Raw genomic sequence first — 27,742 nt, 5'->3', positions numbered from 1 at the left:
GAAAGTATGGAAATGGAGCTTGATAACATCTTCATAATGTGATGGTAATCTGTGAGGTATTGAGAGGACAAATTGCAAAAGTTATGAAGGATGACTATAAACACACCACAAGCGCCAATGGTTACATTTAAACAGTAAGATTTGATTGTATAGACGCACAAAAATCCCTAGTATGTGATGTAACAGAACTGTGCCTAGCTGCTGAGTTTTCCAAAATGATCTAATCAAGATGCACACCTCAAATTTCCTCACCCTAAAAACCGTCACAACCTGTGGTGCCTGGAAGTCAGTTCACCTCCTGGACCCTCTGATGCCTGATGACATGAGTGGGTGGACCCTAGTCCCGCCATGGCCACCTGAACAATGTGCTATGTCCTACTGAGGGTTACCTGAATGACAAAGAGTAGAAAATCCTGAAGAAAGCAAGGCTCTTGGATCCCTGTTCACTTTTCCGTCCTGTCTTTCCCTTGATACCTACAGGGGACAGTGCTGGGGCTATAGAAGCGCAAGTTAAAAGTGGCACTGCTGCTCGCGGCTGTCCCTGTGTGATGTCTGTGCTTCTGTCAGTCAGTGCAAGACCTCTTTCACGAGTGCGCTAAGGGAGGCTCAGGGTCGCATTTGTGAAACACGTCTCTTGAAATGCCCCATTTACTTACCAGTAATCTTCATTACTTCGAGTATAGTCTTTCTCGCCACATGATTAACGAAGTGAGCTTCAGCTCCACACCAGAACCCTTCAAAGCAAAAAAGTTAGCCTCCCATCCCTTCCCAATATGGCCGACCCATGTCACCCTTGACCTCTATAAGAGACGGGCCGGCCCAACCCTTCAGCCTCAAACTACTAAGCATAAACATGAGGCCGGTAACCAGACAGGGAGGGAGGGATGGGAACTCATGTGGCGAGAAAGACTATACTCGGAGTAATGAAGATTACCCGTAAGTAATCAGGGCATTACCTCCTAGTAAGTCTTCCTCGCCACATGATTAACCAAGTGAACACATACCAAAGCCAAGCGGCTTCATGGAAACTCACAAGAAACCAATGGACCAGAAGGGGATGCGAACAAAGCAGGCAAACCCAAAAGACCAGCCGAGCGGAAGGACCACCCAAGAGAGAGGCAACAACGAGTAGGAAGAACCAGCCTGGGACAGAGAGACACCGGGAGGACCGGGAACCCGGACCCCGGGACACGTAGGGCCGCCAGAAAATCCACCCAAACTGACCAGGAAGGAGGACAGGGAAGGCACAGAACCAGACCGTACAGGGCCAAAAGCAACAACAAACAGTCCCAGAACAGAAAACAGCAAGCCGGTTCAAACACACCAAGACCGCCCAACGGATAGCCAAAAGCTAGAGGGGAGCAAAAGCCCAGATGTCGGAACCGAAGAAAACAGAGCGAAACCCCACCGCAGTGACCCAAAAAAAAAGCCACAGCAGCAAAGATCCGCAGTCCGACCAAAACACAGCAACACCGCACAGTGGACCACCAACAGCAAGAGAGGCAAATCCACCCGAGGACAGAAGCAGCATAACCGGACGCAAGCAAAAGAGACAGGCAGGAGCTGCAAGGAGAGAAACAGGCGGGACACGGACCCCAGTCACACAAATGACCCCCCCCCCCACCCTCCCCCTCCCAGAAGGGAGCGCGACACCAAATAGAGAACCCACGCAGGCACAAGGTAAAACAGACCAAGGAAGCCACAGGAAATGACTCTGAAGCGACCCGGCCACCAAGGGAAACCAACCGGACAACAGCGAAAAGTAGAAAGCCCACAAGGCCACCCACAGAGCCCGAAGAGCAGAAGGGACCAGGCCCATGCCAGGTGACCAGAAATTCAGAAAGGAAGCGAAGGCCCACTAGGGGACACCACACACAAGAAAGCTTAGAGAACCCAGTAGAGAGGGGAATGCAGCACAGAAAAGCAAGACCGTCCCGCCCAGGGGCCAAGCAAACAGGCCCAGCAACATACCACATGTAGGAAGCGAGCCGCCGAAGCGATCACCCAGGTGGCCATACAGCCAGCCAATAACCAGACCCGACCCAGCCCAAACAACAACGAGCCAACAGGAACAGGAGTGCACAGGGAGGGAAGGCCACAGGCAGAAATGCACCAAAGGTGAGAAGGGCAGAAGAGCTGGGCCAAGCAAGCCTGAGCAACGTTAACACCTCCAGGGAGCAAACCCGAGCCAGCAGGCCCCATCACCCCAAAACCAGGGACAAAGAAGAAGAGGATGCAAATTCTGCACAAGAAGCGCAGTGCCCCGCCCTGGGAAGGAGTACCGGGAAATCCCAGCATCCCCGGACAAGTAAAAGCACAGTTCGAACATACACCACCGTGGGAACATTGGAAGCAGTGGCAAGATACAAACCCTTGACCCATGCAAGCCTGTGCCCCCACAAGCACAATACTCCCCATTGGGCCATAGCTCCATGGGCCAACACTCGCAGCAGCAGAAACCAAGGGAGAAGCACCCAGGTGAGCACCACCAACAGGAAAAAAGACCGTCCAGGCTAGACAGGCCCAGACCCCCGTGAGCAAATTGGACCAGAGGAAAGCGCAATGCCAGGAGCCTGAACGAGAAGGCAGATACAGCCCCCACTGGAACAAGTGACCCCAACAAGGACAGCACAACCATGCTAAAAAACCAAAGGGGCAAACATAAGACTACAGCACCTGGTATTCTCAGGCAGTCTCCCTTTCAGACATAAAACAGACCTGACCCTGCTTAACGTCTGAGACAGACAAGACCAGATGCTTTCATGGTGGTATGGCTGTAGGCTCAGCAACCCCCTGGAGAATGAGACAGGTGAAAGAAACTGCCCAGAAAAGCAACAGGAAGCGCCCGCAGGGCAGGGGCAAACCCCAGACAAACCAAGGAATGGCCAACAGAAGCCAGACTGTAAACTCGATATCAGGTGTTCCAATTGACCCAGTACAGACCGGGAACCCAAGCACACCCCACATGACAGCAAAGGCGGCCAACCCCCGGGACGGGGATACCAGAACAGAAAGACCACCGACACCCGAGAACACAGGGTGGGAAGGGAGTCACCGTTTCCAGAGAAGGGACACCCACGGGAACCGGCGAAGCCAGAAATTAACCGGAACCCAGGAAAGCCTAAAAGCATTGCGACCAACTGGATGGGGAGGACCCACAAGCGAAAGAACTGGGGAAGTACCTCCTGTCAACAAGGCCCAAAGACACCCAAAACACTCCCCGTGGAAGGCCCCTCCCAAGGCAGACAACCCAAACATGAACAGCTGTAGGGCCAAACAAAACCAGCCAAAGGGGGAAAGGCACCAGGAGGAAGGCAACTAAAAACCGGAAAACTAGAAACAGGATGGGGAAGACACCAATACCCCACCGGTAAACTGGAACCGGAGGAACCGGTCCCGCCGGAGAAGGACCTGCAAGACAGCCAGTAAGTGACCCCGCAGAACCAGGCCAAAACGCACACCCCAGCAGAGGTGTGCGCCAAACCCCTGGCCCGACCAAGCAGTCACCACCCAAAGGAAGAAGACCAACCAAACAGCCACAGCATTTCGGACAGGAGCAGGGGAGCCCAATAACCGACAACCGGTGACAACCGGAGCGGGCCACCAGTAGGCAGGACCCAAGGAACCGTGACAGAGGCCACCCAGGATGGGAGAAGAGGCAACAGAAGGCCCTAACTGAGCCCCAACCCCCAGGAAGTTGAGGAGAATCACGGCCAGGTGGGGGGCGCAAGAGCCACCTGCCATGCCAGGGAGCAGGAGGAGGAGCCACAGCCATGACCCTGGAAAAGAAAAAGCAAGCCCACAGGGTGCAGAAACAGAAGAAAGAGCCACCAGGAGACTACCAAAGCAGCAAAGAGACGGACGGACAGGGGCCAACCGCAGCCTGCCCCCATCAGCTATGTAGTGGCCCACAGCCCCCGGAAACCCCTGGAGCACGTCCAACCAGGGACCTAACTGAACAAACCCAGCACAATAACGGAGAACATGCAGGAACAGGAGTACACAGGAAGGAAGAACCGCAGGCCCAAAGCCTGGAAGGGAAGAAGAAGTCAGGGACAAACACAGCCAACAAAATGTAGCCGTGGAACCGCAATACACCCCTAAACGCCAGTAAAACACCAGGACAGGAACACACACCCCAAAAGGCAAACAATTGAAGCATTGGTCACCACCAGTATGTACATTAATGGCAATCAAAGAGCACCACTACTAATAGCGTATCACTACCCAATGGAACCCACCTTGCAACCTCAGAATAAAGAAAGATTGAGAAGGGCCCAGTGCTGTGTCATGAACTGCATGTTACAGTGGACATACAGCTTCTTGATGCCTCTTCACAAAACAGCAATACGCACAACAAAAATAGATAGTAATGACGAGCAGGTAATGAATACAAAGACATATTGCAAAAAGTCGTACGTGGAGGACCAACATACATAAATCACAAACACCTAAATAGCTATACACACATTGTGCGTAGACGCAGGACCAATATCACTAGGCATAATGGGGAAAACCAAGACTAATTTGAACCAAGATTCAGACCAGGAATGCAAAAATAGGTATAAACCTATAAACAACATTCACCCAGAGTATGAAGATCCCGCAGGCCGAAACGTGACAGGCAGCAAAAGAGCCGCGCTGAGACGAGAATGCCAAACACAACCTGCTCCCATACACAGCTGTAAACCATGTATACAGTGGTGCAGTGTGAGAAGGACGAAGCATGCATGCCTGCGTGCAAGACACCGCAAACAACTAAACACCCTGAAAGCTATGTCTAGGAAAGTGAACTATCCAAGAGGCATAAAGCTTCCCACCAAGGACCAGTGCCACTCCAGGGACACCTCTATTCTACACGCCGCACGTCCCCGGACCGAGGAATGGGTGAGTGTTAGGCAACTTCGGGTCTGGGATCGCCAAAGGCAACGGCAGCAGCTCGCGGCTCCAGAGAGCCCGCAGCTGCAGGCGGAACCCAGGAGTATCCGTCATCTCCGGGAGAGCAGCACGGGCCCTCCAACCAAGGAGACCATGCTCAGGAGGCGGACTATCGAGGCAAGGTCCTTCGAGACCGGGCCGGCCGCCAGATAGCAGTGAGGCTCAATGGGGTTCCGAAAAGAAAATGAATGAAGCGGAGGCGCACCTGTGGACCGTAGAACGGATTGCCAGGCGTCCCACCTCACACACAAGCCCCAAGCTGCCCCAGAGCCTGACATGCAGGTATAACGGGAAACCTGGAGCGACTGTTAAAAGGCAAGACTAGAACCCATCATATCGAAGTAATAACAGTCATCATCTCCGTTCAGGTGTGCTAGTGCAACAGAAAGAGCAACACCAGGGGAGGCACAAGTAAAACTTATAAACACTATGCCCACACGGACTAGGGGAGAGGGAAAAAAGGCTGCCAGGAAGAGCCCCAGACCCCCTAGTCCGTCCCCCTGTAAATCCTTGGCTCACTAAAGCAGAGCCTAACCGGCCCAGACCTGACACCGGGGGAAGGAAGTAGGATGGTCCCAGAATCCCAGGCCCCCTCATCCGTCTCCCTGTAAACCCTTGCTCACTAAAGCAGAGCCTAACCAGCCCAGACCTGACACCGGGGAAGGAAGTAGGATGGTCCCAAAGTCCTAGGGCCCGCTAGGGCAGGGCCACCAACCAGGGACCCCATTCCCAGCTACAGCAGGAACCACTTATCTGAAACACGCTCTGAAGAATCTGCAGCGCAGAACCAAAAAAACAGGCTGAAGTGACAAGTGTCGGCCATATTGGGATAGGATGGGAGGCTAACTTTTTTGCTTTGGAGGGTTCTGGTGTGGAGCTGAAGCTCACTTCGTTAATCATGTGGCGAGGAAGACTTACGAGAAGGTAATGAGTTCTGCGCTCACATCTGTGGCTGCAGACCGAGGGTATAAAACTAAAATGGCAAATAGGCCTTTTCGAAGTAGTTTGTATGGAAACAGCCTCGCCTGTAGACTCAAGGTAAAGGGCAAAGTTAAAATAAAGCTGCAGCAAGAGAGCCTTAAAAACTAATGTGTGTGCTAGGAGCTTCTGCTGCAAACTCATGGGAGAGGTTTTGTTTTCATTTTGCATAATATTCTAGAGAATGTATGCAGCAATAAATGTTCTCTCCTCCTTGCCTACGTCTGCAGCAGTCTATGTTGTTGGGAGGGAGGAAGATTTTTGTTTTAGGGGGCAAAGCTTTCTCCTGATTTGAACCCGTGAAAAGAACGTGTGAGGCTTGCAGTGAGGGCTGTGGTGCCACTCCTTCAGCTATGTGCAGTTCTAGGGCTGCGCGTATTTACATATTTCAAGAGAAGGAATATATCGTTATTGGAATACAGACAGTGCTTGATTTGTAGAATAAGTACAGTGACCCAAAGCTTTGCTCAGTAGCCAACGACAAGCACTATTGAAGGTCAAGGTGCCGAACACCGAGACTGCTAGTATTGATTCCACCTTCAACAAACAGACACTTCTTACCTTTTTCCCGAACTCTTGCCGTTTATTTTCTCCTCTGCTTTCTAAATTTGTAACTGTTTTCACATCCTCCTTTCCCCCTTTCTTTTCTTTATTTCCTTTTTCTCTTTCTTGCTCTGTATCAAAAGCTGTTGATAAAAAATAAGTGCTGGTCCCCAAAATTGAGTGCCAGTGGTTTCCACCTGCAAATCCGGCCACGAGCACAGGGGCCCCGTGCAGACCAGAATTTATCACCCATTTTCTGTTAAACATTTTTACCTCTGTGAGTGGTTGTGTATGCAGGACACTGCTTTGCCCGGAGGCCTATAATGCTGTTAAGACAGTTCTGCCAGTGGCACCTTTTCCCATATGTTTTAAAGCATGTATTTGACTCCGAAGAGCACAACAAAGAGACAATGACAAGTACTGGTCAATTGTTGGAATTTGTTGCTTATTGAAAAGTTGGTTCACCAATCATCCTTCCCTGCATTTTCTTGCTTATTGAAAAGTTGCTTCACCAATCATCCTTCCCTGCATTTTCTTACCAAACACTGAGTCCTATTTATGTATTTGCTGGATTGGTCATTTGTCTTTTACATAGACTTACCTACTGTTTTTGAATCTATGCAAACTTTCTCTGAGGTTTTGAGGCTGGGCTTTTTTCCTTCACTTTACTTTCATGTGTTTATTGTGCACAGGAAGGAGGGACTTGGATTGCGGATAGCTAGCTATTGCCTGTCTGTAACTGAAAGGCGTTTTTGTGTTGTCAGCATTATCAACAACAAGATTTGTACAACGAATGCTGGAAACATCATCATAGTGGAAGCTCAGAAGTTGGATTTCACTGTTAGGTGTTTTACAGGATTTTTTCTGCAAATGGTCTCCTACAATATCTGGTCTGAAAGACGGACACATTCTGTCAATTAATGCAGCATATTTTAATGAATGAGGGTCATGTGCAGGGAAAGCCTTGTTGCATATGGCAATATTGTTCTTCATGAAAATGGCCAGGCATATCAGAAGTTTTTGTTGGTCCAGGTTAACAAACTGAAGTCCAGTCCTTCATAGAGTGAGCACCAATTTTAAAGTTTAACAAGCATTGGCAAAGCCAACAGGTCCCGCCTTTTGGATCTTTTAAGTGTTTCGACATGCAGCACATTTTCTTGGGTGTTGTGCAGCCAGGAATTAAAGAGCTATACAACTGGTACACACTAGTCACAAAGGCGAGCCCGTCTGCGCCCGTCCGCGCCGGACCCGCACCCAGGGCCATACCCCCTGCCTCTCCTAATCTAAGCCCTATACTCAAACAGGCTTACAATAGAGAGACACTCTGGGCCTTAAACAACAAGTCCTCCAGCAAGGGCTGTAAAGTATGGGAACCTGGGACGAAAGCTCCATTCACATCTTCCCATTGCGCTAACTGCTCTCAGCTGTTGCCCAAACTTCTCTGGCTACCTATTGCACCCCAAGGAAACCAAAACACTGTTTCCATTAGAAAAAAAGACTCTCTGGTGAAGTGCCTCCTTCTCAATACGAGGTCGCTAGTTAAACACAGCTCGGAAATAGCAGAGCTAATCCAGGATGAGGATATAAAAATAGCATTCATTACTGAATCATGGACTGATGCAGCATCAGGCCCAGATATAGTTAAAGCCACCCCCCAGGACTTTGTTTGCCACACCCAATACAGGGACAAGAGGAGAGGGGGTGGCCTAGCCATCATCCACCATAAAAACATTAGAGGCTCCTTTCAACCCGGTCCCGCCGGCCTTGATGAATCTCTGCTTTTTAATTTCACTCTCTCAAACCACCTGTCCCTCACAGGCTGCCTTGTTTACAGGCCCCCAGGTGAGAAAACCCGATTTTTAGCAGCATTGAGTAAATTACTAGAAGCGGCAGCATGTACCCAAAGGTTCACTCTACTGGGTGACTTTAATTTTCATCTGGAATCCAATGCAGACACAGATACTCGAGAGCTAATAGACCTACTACAGGGGATTGATATGATGCAGCTGGTATCTGACCCCACACACAGAGCAGGACACACCCTAGACGGGATTTTCTCGAATCTTCCCAGTCTAAAAGTTACTTCGGTTCTACCAGTCTCCTGGTCAGATCACTCAGCAATTCACTTTGCCATTCCCCTCACCACTCCTGAAAAACCACCTAGCACGAGACAAGTTAGAAAATGGAAGAACATTAAAGGGGACAATCTGGATAATATATTAAAAAACTCCCTGACCCCTCTTCCTAACAACGTGGAGGAAGCAGCTAGGACCTATACAGCCTGGTTGGACCAGGCTTGCTTACTCTTGCCCCCCCCCAAAACCACCCACTCCACCCGGGCTAATCCCGCTGCCCCGTGGTTTACAGAACAAATCAGGGAACACAAAATACGATGTAAAAAGCTCGAAAAGGTCTGGCGAATGAATTATAGCGAGTTGGACAAACAAATTCTCAATTCTGAGCAAAGACGTTATAAAGAAAGAATCCTACAAGCAAAAAAGGCCTTTCTCACTAAACAGATAGAAGCAGGGGTGGGGAATTCATATCGCCCGACGCCCGAGACATGTTGATTTCTGTCAGGGGCAAGAAGATTTAATGTCTATTTTGTCCTACGGACAACTAGACATTAAATCAAAATAAACGGGGATGTCCCTACTTGGCCCCGCACCTACAGCTATTGGCTCCGTGAGTGGCCCGTGGTTTTCTGTCAGATGCTACAACCAGTAGCAGAAGAGAAGTTGCATCTGTAGGCAAGCATAGCTCTTATGTATTACAAGTACGCACAAGAACAATGGTCTGCCTAAGACTGCTCCACAAGTCCCTCTCACTTGATTTAATAATGCTGTAGTATGCGTGATGGCACGGGATGCAGATTACAGAAAATACCATTTCTTTTCCTTGCAGTTGGGATGTTAAAAACACGCTTTAGTGTTTTCCTAGCAGCTAATGTCTGCGTGACTAGTGCTGAAAAGTGGACACTTTTGCTTGCAAGCACTAGAAGTAGAAGAAAGAGGCAGCAGAAAGAGAATAACACCGGGATGAGCAAGGAGAGGGGTCTTTGAGAGCGTACTGTCTGCATGTTTCTAATTGCCACAATTAAACAAGAAGGAGTCCATAGTAACTTGTGTTAGATTCTACGAAGAACGCAATATAAAATGAGCTGAGGGCCGGTAAATACTTTTTTCCATCTGTTATGTTGTCTGTTTTCTCTTTTTCCTTTGGTGCAGTTGTCCAAACAAATCTAAAGTGTGGTGACGATTTCTCATGCAGGATAGTGAGTTTGTATTTACAAGGCTTATCTATTGGTGTGCCCAGAAGCAGTCCTGCATGGGTAGTACTGGAGGGCAGTCTCACCTGGCGTGAAGGGTCCCGTTTGGGTCACATTCTCTACTGTCTGGTCTTGGCGGCTCTGCTGTGGTTGGAGCTGTCGGCTGAGGCGGTGCTCAAGAGGGCAGTGGAGTTGGTTGGTGCTTTAAGTTTCAAGAGACTCTGATTGGCCCGGGAGGGCATAGACCTTGTCATTCAGGTGCTGAAAGATGAGAGTGTGTTTAAAGAGGCGCTGGCAAGTTTTCAGTGGGCTTCGGCGTTACAGTTTCATTTTTTCAGGGTATTTAAATTTGACGTCTTATTTTATGTGCGAAATTTAAGAGTTGCTTTTGGCTCTTTTAGTAACACACTTAGCCAGCATTTTGAAGGCCTTTTGTGTGATGTTGTGCTCAAGGCTGCCGATTTTACATTGCCTATGTGTGGCACTTCTGTGTTTTCAGTGTACTTATGAGTGACATTCTACTGTCCAATGTTGGACACCTCGAGTGACATTTTATTGTGAGTAAACCGAATAACGAAGACATGCAAAGAAATGCATATCTGAGATTACCCCTTTTGAGCAACGTGAACTGCTACAAAACCCCTGAATTGGACGATCTAGCCTACTGGGCATATTTTCAACCTACCTTCCTGACAGTTCTAAGCACTAACAAAAAACACATAGCTGCACTCTAAAAGAGAATCATTGCTCGAAACTGCATTATTTAATAATATATTATGCATTAGAGTAAAATCAACATACTTCCGAGTCAACACAAGTAATTTTCCCAACAGTAATACGGTCTCCATTTTTCTCCATGCTCGCTGGAAAATGAACCACAAAGCAAGCAGTGAGACCTTTCCATAAAATCCCACCACATTAGGTGGAATTTTCTTCCCACTTCCACCCTGGACACAAATTTTGTTCGATCTTTGAAATGAGCAAATACTTGGCCATGTCCATGACGAGAATGGACTGTGGAAAGATTTGTGAACACTCCCAAAGGCATTATTCTGTGGGTGTGCACAAACTTCCCAGGCCTTTCCGACCCTGAAGCACCCTCTTCTCACACCTCAGAAAATATTTATTCACAAGAAAAGGTAGGTTTAAGTGAATCTTTTACAAGTGCACTTCTACACTTTGAGCCTAACAAACTGAAACGCGGTGCGAGTTGCGAACCTAAGTTGAAATAAGCATTAGCAAACAAGAGATCCTAAACAGCCAAAGAGGCAAGGGGTGTCCAATATGTGCCAAGGAGGGCCACAACCCATACTCGATTTTCACAATTATAACATAAAATAAACAAACAACATTTTAATCTCATTGGAACTAATTTGAATAGTCAGTGGTAATTTTGAAAGTCTGGCCATGGATTCTGACCTGCCCTCATGGACCTATACTGGACATCATTGCCACCTAATCTTAAACTTCCTTGGAAACCTTCCCCTTCTGCAAGATACATTTGTATTTCATATCAATTTGTATTATATCCTTCCTTAGAATAGAAAACAAGTGGATTCTTTCAGCCTCTTCTAGAAAACCATGGATATCTTTGCGGGCAGTATCTCTGCTCCAGTCTGGGCCAAGTTAGGCCCATACGGTTAGGCACTGCCTGTCAATAGGAAGTGCTTGGGTCTATTTATTGGGGGTGTATTTAGGTCTGCGTAGGGGGGTATGTCTCTAGGGGAGTGGTCCTGCATGGGGTTGTGTGTCTGTCCATTAAGTGATGTATGAGTCTATGCATCTATAGTGTAGCTATGTGTCTGCAGTGGCGTTGTTTGAGTGTGTGGAGTGGGTGTGTTTATCTGTCCTGTGAGTGTCTTTGCAGTTGGGTTGGGTGTATGTGCAGTGAGTATGTCAGTATGGAAAGATAAAAGGGAAAGAACCAATTAGGCTGGAAGCTGGCCAGACGTTTTGTGACAGACAACACCTCCCCAACTGCACAGAATTTCTCATCCATTTATATTTTTACTGCAACACTGAGGTACTCCGCCTAATTTTTGTCCGAATAGCATGCTACCCGAATATTATTTACAAAATATTGAGGGTCAAAATTTGGAAAAAGTAATTGGTAAGTTAAGATTTACTATTTTTAACTCCAGACTCTATATTTTGGTCCTCAGTATTTTGGAAGCATGCAGTTTCTGTAGTAGATATTTCCACATACAACCAACATGGATGGATGTGCACATATGCTGCAACTTGCGTTTTGGACCAGTATAACCAAACTACCATACCTGAAGTCAGTTATTCAAGATCCTTTCAAGATGATACGGAGGAAGCTTTTCACAACTTCAAAGAATGTCTTAGAGCAGTCGCAACTTGGATGGATGCAAACCATTTAAAACAAAATTGACAAAATAAATGTTTTGGTTTTTACTAAAATGAACACCTTCTATCGGGTGGTGGCCTGCCAAACACCTTTCCTAATCATACCACATCTGCTAAAAATGTGTGCATCATCTTTTACTCCACCCTTTCTTTTACGTCGGAAATTAATCATATTTCGTCTGTCTGCCTTATGAAGATGAAAATTAGAAAGAAGTTTCTTGATCTGGTTCCTGAAGAGACTAGGTGAACAGTAGTTCATTCTTTAATTAAGTCCCATCTGGACTACTTGAACAGTCTCTACCTTGGTCTTCCTTCATATTTGATAAAAAGGTTTCAGCTAATTCGAAATGCAGCAACAGAACTAATCAGGAGAAAGCTGAGGCGCCATCACATCTCTCCATTTTTGAGACATCTACACTGGCTTCCAGTGGAATTTCGTATCAACTAAAGCTCTAACAGTGGCTTTCAGCACATATCATGGTGAGGCCCCATGGTATCTGCTGAATAGACTGTCTCTGTATACTCAAAAGAGGGCACTTAGATCCAACAATAGTCACCTTCTGCGGATTCCAAATTTCTGAAGTCTCGTCGTGGCGGCAACCCCATCACCATATGCACTGCAAGATTATGGACAGTCTTCCTTTCCAGTTATGGTTAATTGACTGTCAGTCTTCAAAAGGCAACTTAAAACCTTGGCGATTTGAATCCGTTTAGTTTCTTGTTACTTTGGCCTCTCTTTACTGTCTGCTAAAGCGCTGGGACGCTACCTTCGATGCAGCTGTGCACTTAAGTGTCATTTGATTGATTGATTTATTGAAGATCATTTATTGTTGTGTTTCAGTACTTAAGGAGAATATCGCTTTTCTCAGCAATAAAGTCAAGATTTCCTTCAACATTTTTACAAATCCTTTATATTACTGGTCAGTTTTATTAACACAAAAATCCATTAATGACTGTGTCATCACACATAATTGATTTGGGAGTAGGTGGGACAAGTTGATTGTCTTACAGGACAGGTAGATTTATGTTGCATTTTGTCCCATGGACAAGTAGATTATTTAGAAATTTCCACATCCCTGTAGAAGATGCCAGCAATACCCCCAAAGAACTATTCCAAACGGTCTCTTCCCTAGCAAACCCAAAAACCACAGAAATTCCCTCCAGTCCATTCTTCACTCAGTAAGCCTGCTCACTCACGCTAGCTCTATCACACCAGCGCCAGGACACCTCCGGGTAACAGAGCGCTCTACAAATGTGCCAAATAAATAAATAGTTCAAGTAGTCTGATTTAGAAATATATGCTTCCATTAGTAAACATTTATGGGCACATTGTAAGGCCCGTTAAAGCACACAGACAAGTGCTTCGATGCAAGTCAACAGAGCTACAACATTCTTTATGCGGCTATCATAAAGCTGTTTCCTTAGTAAATGTTACAAATAATCCTAGTCTGAGCCTCGCAATGAACAGCTGCATTCAAGCTGAATCCACCAGGCACGGATCACAAGAATAAAAGTCTCGGTCTGTTGAGTTATACTTCATATAAATGGACAGAAATAATCAGGTCTTATTCAAAATATTTAGAATAAAAAACATTTGAAACATCTGTGTGTGCAAGTGTTGAGTCTGTGTGGCTTTTCTTATCAGAATACTTCAACTTTAAGGTAAACTTTGAATATTTTGGTTATAAGGAATAATCATGGAATACCTTCATTTGAGCCTATCATCATACATAAACAATGTGATTCTACCCTATATAGCAATTTAATTCTTGTTTTTTAATTTTGGATTAGGAAATAAGTGGGTGTTGCTGATCCTTGAAATGTCAAGGAAAAGCACTAGGTGTTTTTAAAATGCCCCTCACACACTACGAATCCCATAGTGTCCTGCTGCATCATAGGGGTCTTCCCGTCCCTCTACGGAGCGGGGCGTGCTACTACCTACGAATACGCGGGAGCACTTGGTTTTTGAATATAGGTTATGTGAATGAAACATGAATGAAATTTTTTTTATTGTTCAGTTACTAAAAACTTACAATTAAAACAACATTATACAATTCTTCTTACATTTCATACATTATTAAGACCACATAATTAAAAGAAACTTTTCATCAATGTATAAAACCAAATATAAATAAAACCCTCCTCATTGTCCACAGTTAAGCAATTTCTTCTCCACTATTTCTATAAACTTCAAAAGTCTACCCGTAAATTGCAAGCTTTCTCCTTGTAAACTGGCTATGACTGCTTGTCGGCATGTTCATATAATTTGACTATTAAAGTCCGACCTTAACAGCCTCCTACGTTCCTCTATTAGTGCAGGGCAGCTACAGATGATATGACAAATGTCTTCCCTCTTGTAATAACAGAGGCGACACACCCTCTCACTACTCATCAATTTCCATGTAGGGGCGTCTCCAAGAAATTGGCTAATTCCAAATCGGAGATTCATCAGCTTCAGCTTTGCCCTTTGGCTATTTGAGTCTCCTAAATATCTTTGGGGTTTTAGCATACCGTACGAAGCAATAACTGTCCATGCATGGGATCTCTTTGCCAGTACTGCTTTATCCCATAAAGAAGACAATTTTTTGCTGGACCACCTGTGAAAGAGGTAAGGCCCATAGTAGTTCCGCATTGAATGTATCTATCGCCAGTTTGAAATATTCATGTGCCTGCTTATGTTTATTATCGCATATTACCACTGTCATAAGCGAGGAATTATTATCCCTTTGTGGCAGAATTTTAAATACGTTCCTAAGCTATTTAGGTTCTGTCATTTAAGTCCGAACTCAAGTCGGATTTGTGCCGGTGAAGAATGTCGCGGAAGATTAACCAGGCGTCGGTAGGTCCCTGTCACTAGCTTATCTATGGTGTTGTCAGCACAACCTCTTAAGGTCTCTACTCCATATGCAAGAGTTGGCACATGTTTAACTGACATAATTTGTAATAGCTGGTTAAGGGGAAGCCCTTTTAAGTTATTCTGAAGTTTGGAAAATGCAGCAATTAATGATTTGTTTCTTCTCTGTAGTGCAGCACACTGTTTTTTACCCGTGCCCCTAGCATCTATTATAACACCCAGATATCTATATTCAGTGACCGATTCTAATACAGTCCCCTCCATTCTCAATTTTGGTCTTACAGCCAACCCTCTAGTCACCAGCATTGTTTTTGTCTTTTTTAAGTTAATCTTCAGGGCATGAGTGGAGGCGTACTGTGCACGTTCATTAATTCATCTCTGCAGACTCACCTTGGTATAGCTTATTAAAACAATATCATCGGCATAAAGTAAATGTGAAACATTAAAACCTGCAACAGTCGGAGAGTGAGAATTAATTTAACTAAGCCTTGATGAAATCCCAGCTAAATACAAGTTAAATAAGGCTGTGTGTCGTGTGGGTAGTGAGAGTGGTAGGGTCTGTGAAAAGTGACAAAAAGGGGGTTTTAGAAGTTCCCTGACTAGTGGAAAAAAATAAACTTTACTCACTTTCCCTGGCTGGAAACATTAAAAAGGGGGTTACGTAGAGGGTATATTCAAATTAAATACCCTCTACTGGGTCAACATGTTTCGTAAGCAGCCCCTACTGCTTTACTGATCAGGACCTAATATGATCCCTACTGCACTCCAAATATAATGTAGTTTTTAGGGCTCGCCTGCTGTGCGCATGCGCATAGCTGGCGAAGCTCTAATGTGGCTTATCCAGAGGTTGACCACCACTGGCGATTCCACTGGCGATTGCATCAAGTGCATGTGCTTTTAAGGTGATTGCGCAAGCGCAAGCCCTAAAAAGCGCGTGCACAATGCCACCAGCCGCCTGCCTGCATTACCACATCAAAGGCAGCCCGCCCCTCCTCCCACAAGCTTCTCAGCGTGTGCCCTGCCTCAGGCCGGCATTTCTCCTCCCCTCGGGCAAGCAGATAGCCGCAATAACACCCTCCCTGCTCAGCTTTCTTCTCAATTTCTCCCCGTCTCCACTTCCCATTAGGAGCCCTTCCTCCCCCCACTTCGTATGCTAGCCTTCACTCTAGCAATGGCAGTGCTTTCACTTGTTACAAAATCAACCACTTTAATGGTAGTCAGTGGACTAATTAAATTCCGAATATTTGTTTCGAAATCTAAACTTTGAAAAAGCAATACGTGATTAGACAAAATGCAGATCTTTTATTTTGTGCTTTATTTTATTGCATAATGCATCCCGGTGTCAATTCTGGCGAAAGAACACATTTGGCACAAAAAAGATGAAAAAATAAATTTGGTGCGAACAGCTGCTTGCGTTCTGTTTGCGTTCTGTTTGCTCATGTTGTTCCTGTGATATAATTTTGTAGCGAACTGCTGCATAATTACTCAGCATGGTATAGTTTTACAATTTTTTCCAAACTACACCGGCGTAATTTTACTTTTGCTCAGCCCCTGGTCTTTTTAGAGCAAGTACATAGAGACGCAAAAGTGAACTCCGCTGACTTTAAAGCATCCTGCTTCAAATGCTTGAGACTGCTCTAATCGCCTGTAGTTTTATATTCCCATAGCTGCAGCTTGATTTAACGACACCTGGAATAGCGCCGTAAAGAGCACTCGAAGTGTAGTGAAAATGCTGTATTGATGTTGGCGTTAAAGCAGTTTTTGACTTTAGGTTACTTGATGAAAAGAAGAGATTGAAGAATTATAAGAATATGTGACTTTTTTGGGGACCTTTTATATAGCGTGAAACTGACTCGAAGGTATTGGGGCGCTTTACCTGAGCACCAGTTACATTACAGAAAGACGAGTTTATTTTTTTTCTCTCTCCGGAGATTGAGTGATTTGCCCATAATCACAGGTTGTTGAGCCAACGCCGGGACTCGAACCTGGTTCCCCTGCTCCAAAGTCGGCAGCTCTGCCCCATACGCCACACCCTGGCACATTTTAAAGAAACCCTGCCATACCAAAAATAGATGTTTTGTTTTTATAGTGTGGAGGTTACTGCGCTGCTGCAAACATTGCTGTGGTAGGTCGATCAAACACGCGCTTGTATTTTTAGATGCACAGATTAAAAGGTGAGTTTTTCACATGCCCTTGACAGGCCTTTAAACGAAGCTTAAAACGTGAAACAGTGTTCATGGACAATGCGGCATTAGTACGTTGTTTTGATAACCGTCCAATAAACCGGTCCTGTGCTTTGCATTGTTCACGCCGTGTCTCTTCCTGTACAATATATCAATAGCTGCCAAGTAGGAGGGCTAAACCGAGCCTTCCTGATTCGAGCTAAGCTGCTCTGGTTTAACGGCAATTGCATTTTGAAACTTTAAAGGTGTGTAACTTTTTTTTTTTTTTTTTTTATAAGTGCTATAGCCTATTTTATTTTGTCTTTTGGTTAATATCAAGTTATTGGTAACTATATTGACACACAGGAGCTAATCCGTTCTACCATCTTCAAAATACATTGAGGCCTGTGAAGACTTTGAACTCTTCCCCTGGGGTTTGACACCCACACTCAATACTTGTGGTCAAAGTGCTGTTACTGCGGGCTGGAGCCACGGGTTCAATTCTCATTTGCTCGCTGCAGTCTCAAAATATGCAGGTCGAATGCAAGATGGCTAACTACTGTGAGATGCAGCCAGCACGCTGTTTCCCTCCTTTTAGAGATAGTAAAGTGTAAGCAGATGAAATTGAAAACCTTCGTTTGCATATCTGCCGTGTCATTTACCTCAGAATACCCACACTTTTTGAGAAAGTGTGGTCTGCTGGCTGTCTTTTCAAAACGGGAGGCCCGCATTATAATCGAACCACTAGTAAGCGATTTTGCGGCGTTTTCCGGATAATGATGTATTTAGTGCTTTTGCCATATAATCCATCATCTATGTGCATAATTTGCAGATTTTACCCAAAAAAATGATACAGTTCAAACAGATCAAAAGTTTCTAAAAATGCTGCAACACGTGTTACCCCGACGTGATAGCCCCCTGACAGAAGTCAGCTGGTCACCTTTTAATTGCTTCTTACTATTTTTGAGTGTAAAACTGTTACTAATGATGTGGAATCTTTGTCTCTCATCCACCACCACCACCGCATCCACCACCACCACCGCATCCACCACCACATCCACTGCATCCACCACCACCGCATCCATCACCACATCCACCATCACCACCACATCCACCATCACATCCACCACCACCACCACCACCCCATCCACCACCACCACCACATCCACCACCACATCCACCATCACCTCCACATCCACATCCACCATGACATCCACCACCACATCCACATCCATCACATCCACCACCATCACATCCACCACCACCACATCCACCACCACCACATCCACCACCACCACCACCACATCCACCACCAATTCCACCACCACTGAATCCACCACCACCACCACATCCACCACCACCATCACTACATCCACCACCACATCCACCACAACCACCACATCCACCACCACCACAGCATCCACCACCACATCCACCGCATCCACCACCACCGCATCCACCACCACATCCACCATCACCACCACATCCACATCCACCATCACATCCACCACCACATCCACCATCACCTCCACCACCATCACCACCACCACCTCCACCATCACCTCCACATCCACCATGACATCCACCACCACCACATCCACCACATCCACCACCACCGCATCCACCACCACCGCATCCACCACCACATCCACCATCACCACCGCATCCAACACCACATCCACCATCACCACCACATCCACCATCACATCCACCACCACCACCACCCCATCCACCACCACCACCACATCCACCATCACCTCCACATCCACATCCACCATGACATCCACCACCACATCCACCACATCCACCACCATCACATCCACCACCACCACATCCACCACCACCACCATCACATCCACCACCAATTCCACCACCACTGAATCCACCACCACCACCGCATCCACCACCACCACCACCACTACATCCACCACCACATCCACCACAACCACCACATCCACCACCACCACCACCACCGCATCCACCACCACATCCACCGCATCCACCACCACCTCATCCACCACCATCACCACCACATCCACCATCACATCCACCACCACATCCACCACCACCTCCACCACCACCACCACCACCACCTCCACCATCACCTCCACATCCACCATGACATCCACCACCACCACATCCACCACATCCACCACCACCGCATCCACCACCACCGCATCCACCACCACCACCACACCCACCACCACTACATCCACCACCACATCCACTACAACCACCACCCCATCCACCACTACCCCGACCACCGCATCCACCAACACCTCCGCATCCACCACATCCACCACATCCACCACCACCACATACACCGCATCCACCACCACATCCACCACCACATCCACCATCACCACCACATCCACCATCACATCCACCACCACCACCACATCCACCACCACATCCACCATCACCTCCACATCCACCGCCACATCCACCATCACCTCCACATCCACCGCCACATCCACCACCACCACATCCACCACCACCGCATCCACATCCACCACTTCCACCGCATCCACCACTTCCACCGCATCCACCACCACCACATCCACCACTTCCACCGCATCCACCACCACCACATCCACCATACCCACCACCATCACTTCCACCACCACATCCACCACCACTTCCACCACCACATCCACCACCACTTTCACCACATCCACCACCACCAAATCCACCACATCCACCACCATCACATCCACCACATCACCACCACATCCACCACCTCCACCACCACATCCACCCCCACATCCACCACCATCACCACCACATCCACCACCATCACCACCACATCCACCATCACCACCACCACCACATCCACCACCACCATATCCCCCAGATCCACCACCACCACATCTATATGTGTGTGGCTCTGTGTGTGTGTAGGTGCAAATGCAACGTTCTTGGATTTTCGTCACAATAAAATACACTGAACATAATCTTCACAAAAGTTATTTACAAACGTTTAAGCTATTGCCATTAGAAATTACAATAACTTTTATTTAAGTATTAATTATTTACAAAATTAAAAGCCATTGTTATTTGTAATATCATTACATCTAAGTCACGTAAATACAACACACATTGCATTACAAATGCTATAGGTGTCACATTTTCAAAAGTTAAAACTACTGACATTGTAACTGACAAAGCTATTAATTTTGCTACTTTCAAAACCAACACATAAATAAAAAAAGTGTCATTTACAATACCAATAGCTCAAACTTTCCTAATGCGAGACCTATTGCATTTCCAATGCTTGTTATATGTAGTATGCCTATCTTCCAGAATCAGACAGCAGAAATACTCTATCTTGAAAGTGAGGGGTAGAATCGCACCTTGATGAAAAAATAACCAAAGTCGGTATCTGAAAAGGTTGTTTTTGCAACACATCACCATAGCGTGGAATCTCATTATTAGTAGAAGTCTGTGATATATTTTTCTGGGGCAAGGCACTATTACTTTGTCATGCCTTGCGACAGTGCTACACACTCATTGGGTGACTTCGCAGTTTATCCCTTGAAATTCATACACATCGAACACGTAGATTAGACAATGCAACCACATGGATTATATATACTTATACAAGCGTTCTCTCACTATGTTGCACGCTGGCATTGTTGGTAACTCACACATCCTGTGATCCAGACATGCCAAAAATGTGTCTTTTCATTCATACTAAATGCCATTTAAAAAAGGTACACTCATACATACGTTCTGTCACTATGTTGCATGGTGGCATTATTGGTAACTCACACATCCTGTGCTACAGACATGCCGAAATAGTGTTTTTTTCATTCGTACTAGATGCCAATCAAAACAAGCACTGGCGTTGCCAATAGGTCTCGCATTAGGAAAGTGTGAGCTATTGGTATTGTAAATGACAATTATTTTTTTTAATATGTGTTTGCATTGAAAATATATAAATTAATGGCATTGCTATTTACAAAGCCAATAGCTTACACTTTCCTAATGCGAGTCCTATTGGCTATGGGAATGCTTGTTGTTAGCCAGCAGCCCGGGACGAGAGAGCTGCAACGCGAGGATGTGGATGCCAGGGGGGGGGGGGGGGGGGGGGTTGGTGGGAGTCTGCGATGATCAGGAGCGGGGGAGGGGGTCCTGGGGGCTTTGATGTGAGAGATAAATTAGGGGCGGGGTGGACTCTGGCAGGGGAGGGAACATGGCCTGGAGAGAGGCCGAAGGGAAGCCGGATGGGGGCGGGAGTGCAATTAACATGGTGTAAACGGTCCGAATTCAACGTAATGTGGGGGCTCTGTGGTCTCTGTTCCTCACAGAGTCTGGGTAGTTAGAGGGGGAAGCTGGGTAGTTTCCTAGGGTTATAGTGCGATGGCATCTGGTGTTTTGAAGGGTCCATGAAGAAAAGGCGGAGTTCTGTGGTGGGCGGGATGAGGGGATGTGGCGGACAGTAAGGGGGTCTGCAAGGACCGAAGGAGAGGGCGAGCAGCCCGGGACGAGAGAGCTGCAACGCGAGGATGTGGATGACGGGGGGGGGGGGGGTTGGTGGGAGTCTGCGATGATCAGGAGCGGGGGAGGGGGTGAGGCTGTGGGGAAAAAGCCATAATTGAATGTTCTGTGAACGTGCATGGGTGAGAAAGTGAGATCTGCCCTCTGTGACTGAAGCCTGCTGTTTGGAGGTAGGGAGGGAGGGCGCGCGGGGAGGCTGAGAGATACCGGAAGAACAAATACATGATTGGAGAAAAGGAGGGAGGAGAGCACGACGAAGAAAACAACAGACATCACGAGAGAGAAAAAGTGGGGAAGACTGAGGAAAAATTGAACCAGGGACGGACCGCCACAAGCTGCGAGGTCTCCGGCTCTGTCACTGCCCTTCTGCTACGACGAATGTTGCCATACCATGCTCTCAGGGCGGAACTGAAGTGCATGGCTGTGATTGCGTGGAGAGAGAGGGGAGGTGCTGGTGTGGGAGGGGGAGGCGGAACTGAAGTGCATGCCTGTGATTGCGTGGAGAGAGAGGGGAGGTGTGGGAGGGGCTTGCATGCGGATTGGGAGAGAAGCCTGATGGGGGCTGGAGAGCCTGGTGGGTGGGCGTGAATGAGAGGAGGACTGGGCTGGGCTTGCATGCGGATTGGGAGAGGAGAGAAGCCTGATGGGGGCGGGAGAGCCTGGTGGGTGGGCGTGAATGAGGGGAGGACTGGGCTGGGCTTGCATGCGGATTGGGAGAGAAGCCTGATGGGGGCGGGAGAGCCTGGTGGGTGGGCGTGAATGAGGGGAGGACTGGGCTGGGCTTGCATGCGATGCGCGTGCATGTTGACGGGCACTGCATGAAAACCGCGGGCTGAAAGCCCTTTGGTTTGACGAGAAAATAGCCGACTTGAATTCTCCCCATTTCCCATTCCTGCGGAATGGTAAAGGCTCGACCTAAAAAGTACTTGAGAACATTATATATACATACACTACGGGAAAAGATAATCGGGCCCCATTAGCTTGCACCGAAGGGGAGGTATCCTCTGATGAGACACTGTAGATAAATTCAGAGATCAGGAAAAAAAGTTAACTGATCTTTCTGTGAGGTTGTAAGTAAATAGAGTCACAGCATAGTTCCATGAGCCGGGTTTAAAGACATGGCTCAAGTCTTACTCACATGAAGTTGCATGTTTCCTCTGCTTAAAATTACCTCTTTGCTGCTCCGTGGGTTGGAGAAGAAGCAGAAGGCTTCGTTATTTATTGGTGCTTAATTGGAGAAAAGTCGCTAAAGGGCTTGTTTCTGATGCACTAGAGCATTAACTAAAGCAAAGATGGCAGCTTGCTTTGTTCAGATATACTTATGAAAAAGAACACCTCTTCCTGGTTTTGCGGGCAATGTCCGATATAGAGGAGAAAAAAGATCAGGTCCAAATGTACAAAAAATAGGCGCTTGTTATGATTATTATTTTATGGAAATCTCAAAGACGTTGCTGTGAACGGAATAATAAAAGGACCTGTTCCGTACACTTCGTAGCACAGGGGGCTGGTATCTACAGAAAGACTGGAGCGAGAAGTGCGAAAAAAATGGCCGCTATTATTGTGACAGTGGTAGCACCCAAATTAGTCTACTTCCTATATGTAGATTCGTTCGTGAGAATACAATGTTAAGCAAAAAGAGTCGCTCTATTCAGCCTGGTATTGTACCAGAGCGAGGAGTGTGAAAAAAGGCTGCTCTTATAGTGACGGTGGCATCATCAAAAGTAATCTACTTCCTGTATGTAGATTCGTTTGTGAGAATATAATGTTAAGTAAAACGAATTACACTATTCAAGCTGGTATCGTTATCAGGAAACCAAATGGGTTTCTTCTGAGAAATTAATAAATAAGGATACTTAAAGAACTTGCACCAGGGGTTCCCAGGGTAAGGATAATATAATGAGAGCTACCACAGGGGAACTCAATAGGAAATTTTCCAAAAAAGGAGAATGTCTCAGTGCTCTACTGTCAATTCCACTTCGGAGTGTCATTATTCCCCTAAATTCCTCCGGGGAGTGTTTCTTCTAAAAAATAGTTCCTTATATTTGCTTAGTGACTGCACACGTGGTTCTACATCATGGTTCTTAGATGTTGTTGAGGAACTCAGTAATGTACGATATAAAAGGGGAGGATTTGTATATATATACTGCTCTTATATATATATTTATATATATATATATAGATCTTGGAACTTTGTAGCTTTGTCTGTTTGACCTTTAGTAGGTGAAGGTTATAACTGACTCCATGGAATCTCGTCGTTAAGACCCTTTACATCAGTCCTCAGATGGAACACCCATCTCTGTTCTTTTTCAAAAAGGTACCATTCGTCGGGGACCTGTTCGATTACTGTCCACATATTGTCATTTGGGGTGTGGCCTTTCTCCAAGAAATGGGATGCCATTTTGGTGGTGCCTTTCTTGCACCTGATATTGCTTTATGTTCCCCTATTCTTGTTTTTACAGGTCGTGTTGTCATACCTACATATTCCAAATGGCACGGGCAGGTAATTAGATATACTACATTGCTGTTATTACAGGTGGTACATTTCCTTTGTTCCAATTTGGTGCCGTTAAGAAAGGTTATTTCTTTGCTGTTTTCTTGTGAGGTGGCAAACCTTACATTTCCCACATGGGTGGTGTCCTTGTATGTTTGCCATTGCTGCTGACTGACCCGAAGGTTTGTGCTTCTTGGGTCTCGTGTGAACAATCATGTCTCGAATGCTTTTTCCTCTTCTGTGGGAGAAGATAGGTTTGGGGAGATTCAAACTACCGCTGTTTAAGATCTTCCAGTGCTTATTGACAATTTTGGTCACTTGATTGGAATTAGTGTTGTATGTCGTGATACAAAATGGTTGTCTTTCCTCAGATTTAGGAGGGGCAGGTTCAAGAAGACTTTCTCTGTAGTTGTTACGCTCCCTTTTGTAGGCCTGATCTATTATCCTTCTGGTATATTGTCGCATTTCGAGTTTCTTTTTCAAATCTTTTGATTGTGTTTTGAAGTTGGTAATTTCAGTACAATTTTGTCTCAGACGTAAAAATTGCCCATAAGGAAGGGTATCTTGAAGGTGCCTCGGTGGAAGCTCTAGTACATCAAGAGACAGTTCTTCGATGTTGTTTTAAAATGCGTTGTGGTCATCAGTCGACCATCTTTGGGTGATATTTTAAAGTCCAAGAAAGCCAGTTCTTTGTTAGTAATAATACTGGTGAATTTTAGTAAATCATCCTGGTAATTGAGCCAAGTAATGAAGCGTTTTGCTATCAATTCATCTCCATCCCAGATGATCAATATATCATCAATATACCTTTTCCAGGTGTTTATGTGGTTGTGAAAAGGATTCAGAGTGTAGTATCTTGGTTGTCTCTAAATGATGGACATAAAGACCAGCTATGCTGGGAGCAAATGTGCTCCCCATGCTGGTCCCATGCTTACACAGTAGCTCCTTTGGACAACTTCCAATTCGTGCACTTTGATGTATTAATGTAATGGTACCCTCGTGCTGTTGTGTCTTAAACATCAGTCAATTAGCTATTATGTTTTGTGACATTGATGTTTTTGTTCACAGGTTGCCCCTGACGAAGGGACGCCCCAGTCCCGAAATGCATTGGGCTCTCTTTTTAAGCATTTATGTATAATTTGATGTGCTGTTCATGATGTAATGATCACACTATATGATTTTCATGTGATATGCTGTATATTTGCGAAACTTTTTATGGTCTTGATACCAATATGTTGTATCATCTGGTATAAGATGATTTAATATAACACACTTTCTGAGCTACATTGGTTTACTTATTTAATTGTTGGAGTATAATTTTGGGCATTATATAACCCGTCTGGATTCCAGTGCACAGTGTATACTACCTCGCCGGTTAGCATTTTTCCCCTTGGACTCACACGCTTGTATGGACAGCAAGTGTCACACTGTAGCACCATTGTGTACAGATAGACACATAGGGTTTATACGTTAGAAAAGGTGTGCGCCTCCTCCCCTTTTACGTTCAATAGTTCATTATTGAAAGCCACACGCAAAGACCAATAGAATGTGCCAAACAGACACAGAGAGGTTTCGGAGAAGTTTGGAGTGCTCACAAGAAGTCTCTCATAGAGAAGCGCATGCGCGCTGCGCTAGGTTCAACCTAACAATGCCCTACTGGGAAAGAGACTGCACTGCAGGTCCATCATCTGGCCCCATCTAATGGCATCAGCCATGTTGGTTCCCTCATCATTAATAAATATTTCAGTTATGCTATAAAAATCTATAAATACATGTTGCAGTACGAGTGGGGGGTCCTCAAAAGCACAGGGCCCGAGTAATTATGGCTCCCCTGATGCCACTTTTTATGGACCTGGGAATGGTATTGCTAATCCTTTGTTGCCTATGCGCCTGTTTTGCATATAAAAAAATTGAAACCACGGGTTCTGCACTTAACAATTTGCATTTTCAATCTATCTTTGTTTTCTAGCAAACATATCAATTATAGATTTGGATACGGAGGAAGAGGACAACATCATAACACTTGCTGTTGGAACTAATTTTGGCTTGAATCTAAAAGCTGATGAAAAAATCTACTTTGGCGGACTTCCAACATTGAGAAATTTAAGGTAATGGTGCCTTACTTACAATAGAGTAATTTGAATGTCAGAATATTGATAACAAAAATTTAATTTGACATAGATATAATAGCCTAAATATTTTTTACAAAAATATTGCTGCATTTAGTGTAGATTTTCTATTAACTCCACTAGGGTGATATTTTTGTAAATTATATTTAGATCACAATAATATTGTCAGACGATATTTAGGCCATGATATACTGATAAGATAATATAACGAAAAGTCCGGTCCCTTCATTATGGAAATGGAGAGTTTAATTTTTTTCTTATATTTATGTTTTAATCTTGCCCGTTTTGCTACGATCAAACACACTAAAATGTCTGTATATCTCTGTTCTAACTTTGGTAACAATAACTATGCTTGGTGCACAAAAGAACGGAAAATCTAACTTGTTCTTTAATTCCAAATAATGCCATCTAATTGGTGGGTGAATAAGATACTCAGATACAAAATGCCAATATCCCTCAGCAAGAAGAAATGAACTCTCGTGACTGGACTGGCTTTTCTCACTTTCAACCACGTCCCTGGTAGGGTGCAGGATTGGCGGCTGCTTTTACAGCAGGATGGGCTGCCATGAATTTACCATGTCCCCAATGAACCATTCTACTGGTGACCTCCTGCAGGGTAGACGGGTTGGAACATTTTTACCAGGTCTGATTTTCGTTTTCAGTCCACCTCTGGCTGTTCTTTCTTAATTATGGTCTCAAATGATATACCAGTGCTGTTCTTGGGTATAATGTATGATACTGATGCATACTGTACAGATGATCACCTGTGGGTACATTAAAAATGGTAATCCAGAGATTCTAGTATTTTATGCATTTTTAAAACTATTCATTATTTTTATGTTTTATAAATATTTTTTTCAAGCCTGCTTTCGCGTAGTGTGTTATTTCCGAACAATCGTTCTTATAATTAAGGCAAATTTGCTCTATTTACATGACATTTCGTAGTATGAGTTCCTTCAGAATTAAGAAGATATATTGAACCAATGCTGAGAGATCAAGGTAGACTTTTAATTAGAGAGCGTCTTATCACTGCCACAGACTGCACTAGTTTAGAGAGGTAACCTAGCCTGAGATCATTCACCATTACCTCTGTCAGCCTGGTGACCGAAAATCGGGGTAATTTGGTGGATCTGGATTTATCACTCGAGTCGTCGGGCCTCAATGCATCCAACAATTCTTCTTAATCTTAAAACACTAAAAAAATAATTTCCCTTCATCAATCCATAGCTTCAAGTGAGAGACATGAATGCTTTCATCATGTCATTATTGGACTATTTGGTAACCTTGATAAAAGGTGTACATCTCCTGCAGCTGGTCCACACACAGTCCTGTTTCTTGGGTGGACAAATTCAAGGGAAATGATCCACAGAGTAATTTACTGTTCGTTCATCAGTTAACACTGTGTATATCTAAAACCAGAGCAATCACCTTCGTGGACTAGGTCATTTTAATTGAGGCTGTTAAATTGTTAATGTGTCTCACCCTCTCCTCGAAGGCAGAGGCAATATG

General features: G+C 45.4%; 1 protein-coding gene across 7 annotated transcripts in view; it reads left to right on the top strand.

Moving 5' to 3' along the window:
• LAMA2 (laminin subunit alpha 2) overlaps positions 1 to 27,742 on the top strand; it is a 3,858,378-nt gene that overhangs the window by 3,594,506 nt on the left and 236,130 nt on the right. For all 7 annotated transcript variants that reach the window (XM_086927001.1, XM_086926997.1, XM_086927002.1 and 4 more), the window contains one exon: positions 26,074 to 26,212. In XM_086927001.1, coding sequence (XP_086783127.1) covers positions 26,074 to 26,212 — 139 coding nt within the window. The remainder of the gene's footprint in view (positions 1 to 26,073; positions 26,213 to 27,742) is intronic.

Source organism: Lissotriton vulgaris, chromosome 6 (genome assembly GCF_964263255.1).
Source record: "Lissotriton vulgaris chromosome 6, aLisVul1.2, whole genome shotgun sequence".
NCBI classification, from domain to species: Eukaryota; Metazoa; Chordata; class Amphibia; order Caudata; family Salamandridae; genus Lissotriton; species Lissotriton vulgaris.
The sequence above is the reverse complement of the archived record's forward strand: the minus strand, read 5'-3'. Positions and strand labels throughout refer to the sequence as shown.